Source organism: Corapipo altera, unplaced genomic scaffold, assembly GCF_003945725.1.
Source record: "Corapipo altera isolate COAL_440 unplaced genomic scaffold, ASM394572v1 1, whole genome shotgun sequence".
NCBI classification, from domain to species: Eukaryota; Metazoa; Chordata; class Aves; order Passeriformes; family Pipridae; genus Corapipo; species Corapipo altera.
The window spans coordinates 21,698,377-21,711,229 of record NW_020884873.1 but is presented as its reverse complement, the minus strand read 5'-3'; the positions used below and the strand labels follow the sequence as shown (position 1 = coordinate 21,711,229).

Sequence of the window (12,853 nt, the reverse complement as noted above, 5' to 3'; positions counted from 1 at the left end):
GCATGCTGATTCCACACACAAACCATATTCATTAGAGGGCACTGTTTTTCTGTCAGTCTTCCAGAAGGTACAGAGAACTTCAGGGCTCAATGTTAAATGAGTAAGGAGACTTCAACATACAGGAAAATTCCCCCAGCCCCCAAATAGTGGACTCCACTGTAAAGGTTCTACTGAACAGGTATTTCGCCAGTATCTGAAGATAGGTTTGGGGAAGTCTGTTCCTCAGTTCAATGCTACATCAGTAACTAAGGGGTGAATGAGCTACAAAATTCTGGCACAAATATTTCAGCTAGCTACATTATTATTACTTCCAGAGCTTTACTCCAATCTTCTTTTAATATTGTTCCTGTAAAAGGTGGCATGCATATCAGAGCTTCGTTAGTCTAGCAAACTAAATTGTATTTTTTTCAGGGTAAAAATACATGAAATCTCAACCACTGCTTTGTTAAAAACATTATTCATTATGAGTAAAGATATTTCACAGTTAATGAAACTATTTCACTACACGTACTTTGATACTAATTTTTCAGCAAATAAGGTATTAAATCAAGAAAACATCAATGTGCATTTCAAAAATGTATTTAGTTTTTCTCTGTGAAGAATTTCTCACTAAAGAATTTGCTCAGGAATTCAGTAACAGTCTAGCAACTCTTTAAAACCTCAATTAACATTAAGAAAGCCGATAGATCAAATTATGGCTGAAATGTAGCAATTTTTTGTAAAATAAGGCAATAATGGTGCTTTTTGTATTATTTCAGGGATGTGTATATTTCATATGCACAAGTATCCAGCATTTCTAGGACTTATACTCTAATTACAGTATAGAAATACTCATTCTGCCATCTCCAAGAAAAACATTTATTTTTTAATGTAACTCAATAATCTAAAAAGATGTATGTGAATCCATTCATTCGTTCTTTTAGGAAATCACATATGCTTTAAAAAAACAACAACAAAAATGCAAAACACCCATTATCATCTCAACAGCAATTCTGAGAAAGAAAATTTGCTATCCAACACAAAAAGAACAGTAAGGAGGACTGTATTATGCTGCTTTAGGGTCTTCCTACTAAATCATATGAAGGCCCCAGTCCTGACCTAAGACTGTGTGGCCTATTGGCTCAAACAGATCATCCCTGCTCTAAAAAGCAAAAGGATTTAGGTATGTAGTTCAGGAGTTGAGTTTAGCCACTGATTTCCATGGGTCAAGACCTTCAATGAGAAATGACAGGACCAAGATCGCATGAGAAAAATGAAATGAAGTTCTTAACTGGATTTTGACAGGACATAAAAGCCAAGGTGCAAATGAAGCCGAAACATACCCACAGAATACAAGCACGTGCAGTAAATGGATTCTGAAGACCCGAGAGGTTGGTTTAGAAAGGCAGATGCACTACACTTACTAGTGATGCTCTACGAGAACGTCGGCTCATGGGTTGATCAAAGGGCGGGCTGTTGATCTGCAACTTTTCAAGATAGACATCAGGTATCCTGATGTCAGCGGGCAGGGACAAGCGCTTGTTCAAATCCTGCAGCAAAGAAGGTTGAAAAGAGAAGGGTCAAATACAATTCATAATTTTGTCAAACATTTTTTAACACTTGTAGTGTTATTGGTTTTCCAGTGTTACTATTTAAACCGGAAAGATTTATACAATTAAAAATAATCTCACAGAAATTGCTTTAAAAACATATTCTCTCCTAACAATACTTCAACTTGCTTAGATAACACGTTAGAAAAAAACAAACAAAATGAGTGTAAACTCATTAATCTAACAAGAGGAATGAAATATTAAAATGCAATTAATTACATTGTGGACAAATGTATTGAGTTTACTTGGATACTTATACATACCTTGAACACTAGAGACTGAGAATTCAGAGACTTGTAAATACATTTGTTTTCTTATAGCAAGTACATTAGAATAACAAGAGATCTCCATGATTCAAAATATATCACCCTCTCTTTCTCTTGACTACTGGAAGTCACAGACTTCCTTCAATTTCCAGTTTTTCCAGTCTTACAAAACAGAACTGCTTCATTATTAGAGCCAACTATAACAAGTATTATTACATTTTTTCTATTTCAAACTCTTTACTATAGGATCTTTAGAAAATGAAAATGCCATTATATAAAAGCAGTTTTCCCTAAACCAGATTCTGTTTTTCACTAGTAAATTTTTTCAACAACAACACGCATTATTTCTAAGACAAGAGGGAAACAAAATTACTTCACATTTCAGCAAATGGGAGGGAGAAGATTTCTTTGGGGTGACTGCACATTCTTACTGTTTTTATTTTTAGCTTGGCTTTAATCTCAAACATGCCAGAAAACAAAATATCAAATGTTCTTTTAAAATGGCCAGTCACCGTGACAGAGATAAAAGGACAACATATCCAAACTCACAAAACATGGGAAGTATTTTTGCAAAACAGCAGGAATTGTTTTTTGGTGAAGGTAGCTTATCCAAGTAAAGAAAATCATGCAAAACGTCACAGTATACAATCCACTCCCACAGATTCTACCCTAAAGTTAAGAGGACACCTCTGGAAGCACCACTGTTTTCACACTTTTCTCCAGCACAGGAGGGGAACTCCAGATTTCTGCTGGTGGAGCTCAGATTTAATCAATACTGACCTGAGGGCAGCAAGGCATTCTGGAAGTTACCCTTTTCTATCTTACCAATCACCTCCAGATGGGCATCCTGAGCTAAAATGTTGGCAGCTACATCCCAGTTCAGTTCCCCTCAGGCTTGACCATGTGCTTCTACTCATGTCTTTGCAGCAGCTTTGAACTATTTCAGCATGCTAAATCATCAAGAAACTATCTCAGGCAAAGTGCAAAAGCTTCCTGCCAGCTTTGTGCTCCAAACAGGTTCAGTGTAAGGTCACACAAGCTCATAGCCTGAACACAGGGCAAGAGAGGCAGGGCAAGCCCAGGAAGCCGACAGCCAAATTGGCTTAGGCTGACAAAAGAACTGGATCGTCAGACTTTTCAAGACTCAAGATCCTGGTGAACTACTTCCTAAGCTTTCAGTGATGAGAACATATTTGAACCATGAATATGCATGACCTGCACACAAACCTGGAGCAAAAGCTAAGCGAGAAGTATCAGTTAAAGATATATACTTTGAAAAAAATCTATACATATTGGCAATTAGTTGAATCTCAGGTAGGACTGAAGTGCTAAAATATATCCCCCCACAATGATTTACATATGCTGTTCACTATGGCCACTGGATACAGGCAGAAATTTTTAGAGATGCCAGCAAAGCTCCAAATTCTGGCAGATGATCCTCCTTTTCTCCTTTTGCTCCTCACACCTCTTTAGGTACAGAGCACAAAGTCTGTCAGCTCCTGCTTTGCTGCCCAATATCAGCTTCTTTGCAAAACTGAAAAAAATAAGTGTCTATTTCTCATTTGGTACAGAATTTTTAAATTTTCTTTAAACAAAAAAGTGCTGTTCACAGAATGACAGCTCTGACCAACATTTTGAAGTTAAATCAAAAGAAAATAAAAGGATGGCTCTGTTCTGGCAGCTTCTAGTTTAAGTTTCTTAACTCATTTTCAACTTGAGTATTTCAAATTTTTCAAAACATTGGCAATTGTAAAACTGCCTGTGTGGTGTTTGGGAGAGTGGTGGAACTAACTAATCATAACAGGAGGTAGAAGTATTCCCTACAGTAAGCTGGCATTTTCCACTACAATATTTTCTTTCTTTTTGCCAGGCTATGCAAATGCCATTTTTGTAATAAGCAACTAAAATTCAGTGAAGCTAAAGTCATCTGAAAAGAGAAATGCCTCTCTCCTACTGAGGAGGGCTTCAGATCATGAAAAATAAATAATTTCATCCTATAATTTACTGCATTTTTCAGAAAATTCTGGTAGCCCTTCAAAACAGTTGAGCACAAAGGAAGGCGTGCATGTTGACTTAAGGAAAGCAGCTTTGACATCTCACTGCAGAGTAAAACCGTGAGACTGCTGGAACAAGACAGGGATGACAGAAGAAGGAGCAGCGTCACTCTGCTCCACCTTCCTATTGTAATCCCAGATCAACACTGGGACAAATATCCTCATTTTCTTTTTCTGATGGCTCAAGAACAATTTGGTAAATACCAAGACAGCAGAAGAAAAGAGCACTGAGCTGAATTTTTCAACGTAACCTTCTGAACACAGTAGATATTATCATTATCCTATATACCATGTGGAAAAATAGCTTTCTCCTACTTCTGTCCATTAACTCTTATGGCACAGAAATCTGCTATGTAGTGCTCTCTTCTCACTGTCAACAGTGCTTGTTTGACAATATGTATTTTAACACAGCCTGTTTCTAGGGATTTTAACGGAGAATGATTATAGGGACACTGAAATCACAGACCACAACTCAAAGGCCTCATGAAATACCGAGGTGATTGTATCCCAAAGCTTTCAATCTGCATGTTCTCTCCTCTTACAGCACTAATTCTTAATGCAGCCAAAGTGGTGCTTCAAACCTGGCTCCACAGCCTCCAAGAAGCGTTTCCAAGCATACAAAGTCGATGGGTATATAGGAAGAAGGAAACAAAGGTAGCCTTTAGGCTGTGATGGCAATTTGAAAATTATGCCATTAACTGTGCACAGCGCCTGCCATCAGTAAACATAACTTTTCAGATAGAGAGGAAGGGAAACAAGTCTAAGATTCTTTAAGAATTCCTTACTTTGAAGCCCAGGTACCATAAAAAAAAATAGAGATAATATTTTGGGTACCAGAAAATATTATAATGGGAGGTATTTGTAAATCTATTACATAATTCCTGTTCCTTTATTCTCTAATATAATGCAATATAATGGATTATACATGACAGTAATAATTCTTTTTTCCCCTTAAAAAAAAAAGTATTCAGGCTGGAAGCCTGAATCTTTGCCATGTTGTAAATAAAATCAAAATACTATCTATTCTCCTTAACTTCTTTGAATTGAAGAAAGGTTCTTTTCTGTGACAAAAACATAATGATTTTATGAAAACTGCAGCAGGTACTTTATAGATTTTTCCTCCTAACGATTTACACTACTATTCTACTTGCAATACTCATGCATATTTGGCTGTGGTGAAATGCCAACCAAGCCAAGACTTCTTTTTTAAAACCATGTATTAAGACTGCTACCTCCCAGCCTTTTATGACATCAATATCTGAAAGATCATAGAATCATGAATAAGAAGTCTTTTTTGTATTACAATTATCCTTTATCTAACTGCCTAAAATAGACAAAATTAAAGAAAGTAATTTAGACTGGAACCCCAGATATCTGAAAAATGGAAATTATTGTTTCTTGTTTCTCTGTACCACCTTAATTCCTCCCAGTTTTTGCAATAATTGAAGCAGCCATCTCTTGGGAAAAACAAGCAATTATAATTAAATGCTATACGATAACATGAAAGGAGATTCACTTGATGTGCATAAGAGGAATAAGCATAACGTTTCCTAGTGGCTAAACAGAAAAACTGGAAACTGAAATCACATCAGTCTGACACAGTTTTGAAAAACCCAGTTAATTTAACTGAGATAACATTAAAAGAAAAGCAAAAACCCGACCACACACACACCAATTTTGAGCCTTAAGTTCAAGACCAGGCAGTCTGCTGATGCTTGGGCAATCTGGTCATCTGATGGCAGCATGAGACTTACCCTCCCACTGTGGGCTGACCCCGGTGCACAGTCAAGCCTGCACCCAGAGGACTGCCCACTCCCTGCTCCCGCGAGATGCAGAGAAGACAGAAGGGTGGTGAGGAGATTGTGGGTGTAGGGAATGACAGGGAAAGCAAAAGCTGTGTGCCCAAGCAGAGTGGAAGAAGGAACTGATTCACAGCTTCCCATCGGCATGCAGGTGGTCCATCTGTTTCCCAGAAAGTTGGGCCTCAGTATGCATGGCAGTGGCTCAAGAAGTGGAAGACAAATGTCCTCCCTTCCTCCCCCATTCCTGCAAATGTTCCCCCTTCCTCCCTCCTACTCCCAGCTTTTATTGCTGAGTGCCATGCCAGATGGTACAGAATAGCCCTTCGGCCAGTTTGGGTTGGTTGTCAAGCCCAGGGGAGACCTGTTTCCCTGCTAGTGCTGAACAGCCTTTATGGAGAGGCTGCCCTTGGAGTTTGAAGCCCAGAGCTGCATGTTAGATGCAATCTCCAGCTCCGCTCCCTCACTCTGCTCATGCAGCCATCCCACCAGAATCCTGCCATTGCTGCTTTACTAGCAGCAAAACCTGCTCTTCCAAACCCCACAGCTTGCTGCTGTTTTGGTGTGAACCAGGCTGCAGTGTCAGCAACAGTAGGAAACAGTGATTTTTAAGAATTTCTAATTCTCTTAAATCTCTGCAGAATTCCGTGAAACAATGAAAAAGAGACTTTCTGGACAAAGGACTTTGTCCACGCTAATTTCAATGACCAACTGAATGCAATGACCTGTTAGCATTTCTCATAAGAAAAAAAAAAACAAATTAAAACCAAGAAAGCTTTTATAATTGAAACTATTAGGATGCTGTTAAAAATGCAGGCCGTTAGAAGATCTTGCTACAATGCTGTTAAAAGAATAAGGAAGCATGTAAAATTAACAGCAGGACTGAGTTTTCCTATCCTCTTTAACTTCAGATACTTAAGAGTTTGAGACAGTCAATCCTTCGGAGTTAAATGTCCATTTTTAACACTAATTTTGCATCCCTTTATAAATGTTCTAAATTTTTGTTTAATTTTTAAAGGTAGTAAAACTCTCTATGTTATTTTATATATCCTTTCTTAAACATAACAGGTGTGTAAGTAGTGTACACAGACCCTCAACTATGCAGAGGGAATCTGGGTACATTCCTTTATAACTCTTAAGAAGCAAAGGTTTACTGAAATGTGGAACCTTAGCTTTTAGGGACAGCAAAGTACTTCAGGTAGAACAATTTTTTCTTTAAAAAAATTAAAATTATATTATTTTCTTGCATGTCATTTAAGATTTGTTTCTCCAAATGAGGTCTAGATATATGAAAAAGCTTTTGTCAATTCATAGCATTTTCTAGTTAATTCCTTTATAGTTATCTTTAGGGTCAACTTGCAACAAAATATATCAGTGTGGTACTGTAAATGCTGAAATGCCTAAGGTTAACTGTATGTTACTTAATGAGCTATTTTTTGATCCAGTTCCAGACTACACTCTGGAGAGCATATTCAGGCACCATTTGATTTGCTAGGGAAACCAGAATGCTTCTGGCATTTCCCCCCCTCCTTCTAAAACTTAAAAACACATTTTCTATCCTCATATGCAATGCTTATTCTCAGTTTTGCTTTACTACTGGGTATTACTGGCAGAGAAATGCAATCTATTTTTATAATTTGTCTGAAATGAGAATCACATTTGTCCTAACCTGCTTGATGGCAGATAAACATGTAAGCACTTGTGACACTAATATCACTTTGTTTTCTGTGGAGATAAACTACCCTAACTCGTGCTTGTCTTTACCATCTATTTCTAATGCCAGCTACAGCAAATGCTCTGAGAAGAGCTACAGTTCGTGGAGCCTTTTCTTTCATCTGGCTAGCACCCAGCTGGGTTGCTGTAACTTGATGTGCATGTTCTGCCTACCACTGACTACTTACACTTGGGCACAACTTAAATCCTGTAGGTCCTGTGAGCTGAGGAATTTAACATTATAGAGTAAACAAACATGTCTTCTAAATTAAAAATGAACAAACAAACAAAAACCAAGACCAAACCCCCCAAACTTAGCCTGCTTTTCACACATACTTTAAAGTAAAAAACAAAACTCCTAACACTTTTTTATTTAATTACTTATAGTCCTCTTTCGGATGGCCTAAAATACTATTGCAAATATCAGCTTCTTGACTTGCCACCAACAGTAAGCCATTCCTAAGACTTTAATACTAGAATTTTGTTATCACATTCTTTTTTTCACATCTGACTGTCAAACTTCTTTTCTACTTATCCTTTTCTCATCTCCCATTCTCCATAAAAAAAACTTACCAGCTATTCCCCTTTACAGTTTCCTGACTTGACTCATAAAATATTCTTTAGTGTCACAGCATGACACTTTTCAGAAAGTCTCATTCCTGACCAGCAGATCAATTTTCACTTCTCTTAGACCCTGTCAAAAAAGTACATTTTTCCACAGGATAAACCTACTTTTATTTGTGAAAAGAAAACTGTTAACTTTACACTCTTTAAATCAGATATTATAACAAAAAACTTCTGGATATGCTTAACTCACCTTTTTTTTTTTTTTGGCCAAGATGCACTACATACTTCACTAAATTTCACCAAAGTTAAAAAAAGATGTACCTAACACAGGACAGAGAATGTTTGAACTCTACATGTTGAAACTGTTCGAAAAAGAAATAATTTGAAACATTCACACTTTTTAGTCTGCCTTCTGACAACCCGAGTCTCTATGTCTTTGACTTACATAGCACATTTACACAATAGATACTAATATTTTTGACAAAACAGAAAAACTACAATCAAAAATAAAATATATAACCAGAAAATTGCCCCAGGGAAGGATTTGTTAAGGTCCTCCTGAACCCAATTTTTACAACACTACAAAAAGCAGAAAAACAAGGCTACTTTTATTTTTGTCCATTAACAAATGTGCCACTTTGCAGACTGCTTCTATCTTGCTGCAACAATAAGTCTCTCTCAAATCTACTGGGCTACAGATGGCACTGCACTCAAAACTGCAACAAGAGAAGAAAGATTCGTGCCTCTGCCAGTGAAGCAGTAGGATGCAAATAAAACACAAGAAGGGCAATCCTGTAATACCAAATGACTTGTTAGAAAAACTGGAATGGGAAACCACGATAACATCAGCCACAGTTGACTCTTACTTGAATGTTTCATTTAGCCAACCTAACAGCTGAGTACCTCCAAACCCAGTATTTCCTTATGTGTGGCCAGATGGGTTTGGAGGAGAATGGTCTCTAAGGTGATGATGCAGTGATATGGTGTAAGAAAGTGAACTATCAGATAACTACCCCTTCAAAGCAAAGTGAGTAATTATCCACTGATACAAGCTTAGAAGCCAAGAAGGAAGCTGTCTTTGTCAGTGCATGACAAACTATATTGTCAAGCTACATCACTATATACCAATCCTTATTGCTTTGGGTCTTCAGTTCATTGATAAGTTACATTTCCAGACCAATCGTTACTTTACTATAAGGCAGTAGACAACTTGCTCTCCACCTCTCCCTTAAACTGTACCTTATCTTTTAAGAGTTAATATTGCTAAATTCCATCAGTAAGATTTTGTTACAGCCTCACAAAGAAAAAAGAATTGTTCTTCTAAGAATACAGGCAGTCTGACAGCCAAACAATCCACTATAGATCAAATGAAAATGCTCTCTTGTGTAAGCATTGGTCTGAATTAGCCTTCTCACCAGTTTTAGCAAGGACCAGAGAGACGTGTCAGCTGCAACCACAAGCTGTTCACTACTAACTCACAGTGCTTTTGTTCACTAGAGAATGCTTAATGACATCTACGATGCTACATCATATAACCCTCTATGCAATGCAGTTAAAACTCATGATATGCTTACTGGAAAAAAACCCAAAAACAACCAACCTTTCCCTCTATTCTTGCCTTGCATATTTCAACTAAAAATGTGTATTAGGTGCTACTTCATGATACATAAAAAGCAAACATTAATTTTAGGACACTTGCTTATGCCAGTAAGAATTTAAACATTCTAATATACAACCTTGTAAGCATGTACTTATTGCAATATTTTAGCTTGTGGAGTTTTTTCTGAAGGTTGCCTTATCAAATTTCAGTGCATTTTTGTCAAATGACAGTTAGCACAGTTGAAGCCAACTGGACCCTCTATGAAACTATGACATATAACAAGACTGCCAGAGGCAAAGCAAATAGAAAAAAAAACTAATCTCAAATCAGAGAACATATTTGTGAAGAACTGTGTTGTTTGGTTACAGTTCTGTAGACCTCTGAGATGCTGAATCAAAACCACCAGTATACACATGCATCAAAAGAAACCTACAGCATCCTTGTAGGATGCTATTTTAACACCTTTATAAACAGGCCTCAATTACTGTAGCCAGAAAGAATATTTTAACAGCTGGGATGAGTTATCTATACCAGTCTTCCTTATATGTGTATAAAACAATCATCATTCCCCCCTGCAACAGACAGGTTCAGCTATAATTTCATTATGATGGATAAAGTGCCTTCAGCAGAGTGATTTCTATCTGAATACTACATTTTTTCTTTATACTTAAATGTTGTTGTTATTATTTCACTGAAAACATTAAATCACAATTAATCAATTACTATTCTGGTAAACGTGAGGAAAGGGTCATCAAAGAACCTTTTCTTCTGTTAGGAGCAATAATGAAAATATAATCTTAAGACTACAAAGGATCACTGCTACTTCTCATACCATAAATCCATGCTAGTTTTCAGCCAGTCTGTTGACAGGCAACACAATTTAAGAAAGCATCAATCTGGAGCATGGAATCAAGTGGCTTTTTATATTTGGGATAGAATTGATCCCAATACGTACAGCAGCTATGGCCAAATAAAAATATAAAATAAATAATATAAAAATAAAAAGCACAGAAACCAGGTTAAAGTTAGGTTATCTTTGCTTTAATTTACTTTAGCACCATGAAAAACTTATGAAATGTGCTAAATATCTTTTCAGTAGTATTTGCAACAATTAGTATTTCTGAAGGCACAAAATTAGAATTACAGGTCAACAGGTTTTTTCATGGAAGTAGTAAAATATATGAATTCTGAACATTTTCTTTTTCAAAATACTTTTAGCAAGAATTTTCATTTCATGGATATGCTCCTTAGACTAACGACTGGCTGAATAAAAACTGCTCTTTCTTTCTTTTTTCAAAAAAATCACAGGCAGTTTTTTTTCATTTACTTCATATCTCCCAGTAGTTTTAGAGGGAAAGACTGAAACTGTTCAGCACAGAGTATTCAGAAACTGCAGTCCAGGAGTTTCTAGTCACAACCAATGAAAAACAAACAAAATAAGTACTTGTGTCATAAAAGCAGTTTTGAAAAATCTGAGAAAGGAGAAATGAAACTCAAATGTGAGACATTAACCTTCTTTTCATCAAGTGTATAAATACACAGAAAATCTGTGACAGATTATGCCAGAAATAATTAAAAGTTCTTCTTCTGTGTCTTTTCTTTTACTTTTGTTTTGTTATTATTTTATTGCATCTCAGAGAGCTTGTAAGGAAGTGAACTTACAGAATATAAGGAAGACTATGAAAAAAAAAATGACAACCCTAAAAAGATCATGTCTGATTTTGTTTGCTTGGTTAAATTATCACCTATCAAGATATCGCTCTGTGGCATTAGCCTCAACATAAACCCTGCTGAAATCCAGGGTCTGATGGCTGTTTGACTCAGTGGTAGGTGCTGGGCAGTAACAGAAGCTAATAAAGCAAGCTCTGCCTCATCTACTACTACACCATCCTGATTTTTAAATATAGATTTCTGTATGTTTTCATCAGTTTCTGTAACATAGTAATAGGAGAAACTGTCCAAAAGAAAGAAGGTAGCAAAAATTTATCAGCTTGCCAGACGAATGAGGCAGAGAGGAAGGAAAAAATACCATGAGAAATGAAATAGAGCATGCCACTGCAAAAACGCAAACTTAGACCTTTAAAACAATTCTGTGTAATGTTAATTATTAACACTAGCATTCACACCATCAACAAAGTTTCAAGTACCAAAGGGAAAGTCCCATGAAGAAACTAGCTAATTCAAAACAAACCAACTTCTTGAAAACGGGAAATCTGACCTTCCTGGATAGAAGTGTGGCTGGAGTGCAGGGTATGAAACTGCAACCTACTACTTCTCATCCAATGCATTCCAGTGATTACTAGAGATGTGTTTTACAGATGGCTGAACACACCCAATGTTATATCAGACTACTCCTAAATGGAACTTTAAAGGAAATCCGAGTTATGAAAATGCAAAACCAAAAAAGCATACATTCCCTCCTTATAGAAAGAGTATTGCCTAGTGCAGTAGCTTTTCTAAAGGAAGAAGCATTTGCAAGTGGAATGCAAGAACTTTAGCACCAGGATGACAAAGGTTCCTAACAGAAAGGCAAAAAACAAAGACAGTTGTCCTTTAAAAAATCTTCCGTTATCCAAACTGAAATTATTTTTCTTGTTGCAGTGACAGTTTTCTTATGCAAAAGAAATTAAAGTCTGCTAATCAAACAGATCAAAAGGAGGTCCATCAGTTTCATCAAAACTGTACTAGTAATTTAGAACGTACAGTTGTGGTTTTAGAAGAGGGACTTTGAATTCATCAAGGTTCCTGTGAACTTGAAAGCAGGAGTTGACAAAGATGGTAACACATTTTCTAGTGTTACCTTGAGAAAAGTTGAGACAGCTGCCAAGCATAACTGAATGGAGATAATACAGTGACCACTGAAAATCAAAAAAAGTCTTAATTGTATTTAGCTTCAACCTTTTGTCTGTCTAGTACAAAAATCTTCTGGTAGGTGATTACATGCTTAGATTCTCAGAAGAGACAACTGAAGAAAGAGCTATGCATTCTCAGGAGCCAAAGAGAAGGAAATTAGGCAAAACCCAGTAAGTAAGGCAGAAAGAGTTCTGCAGCTGCCAGGCACAGAAGGAAGAGGGAAGGAAGAAACTTTGCTCAGAGAAGGCATCATGCAGTAATGTCTACTGGGGATCCATGGGAGCCTCTTGAGGGGCAAGATATGTAGGGCTGAAAGCTCAGGCTCTCCTGGATACAGTGGCTTCCTGCTTCCAAAACTAATGGAAGGAGAAGATACTGCACTGCCCCAACCAAAAACCTGTGTCAGTACTGC

At 36.9% G+C, this 12,853-nt stretch overlaps 1 protein-coding gene across 2 annotated transcripts in view; it reads right to left on the bottom strand.

Moving 5' to 3' along the window:
• CDK17 (cyclin dependent kinase 17) overlaps positions 1 to 12,853 on the bottom strand; it is a 91,775-nt gene that overhangs the window by 16,416 nt on the left and 62,506 nt on the right. For both annotated transcript variants that reach the window (XM_027654861.1, XM_027654868.1), the window contains one exon: positions 1,404 to 1,529. In XM_027654861.1, the coding sequence (XP_027510662.1) occupies positions 1,404 to 1,529 (126 nt within the window). The remainder of the gene's footprint in view (positions 1 to 1,403; positions 1,530 to 12,853) is intronic.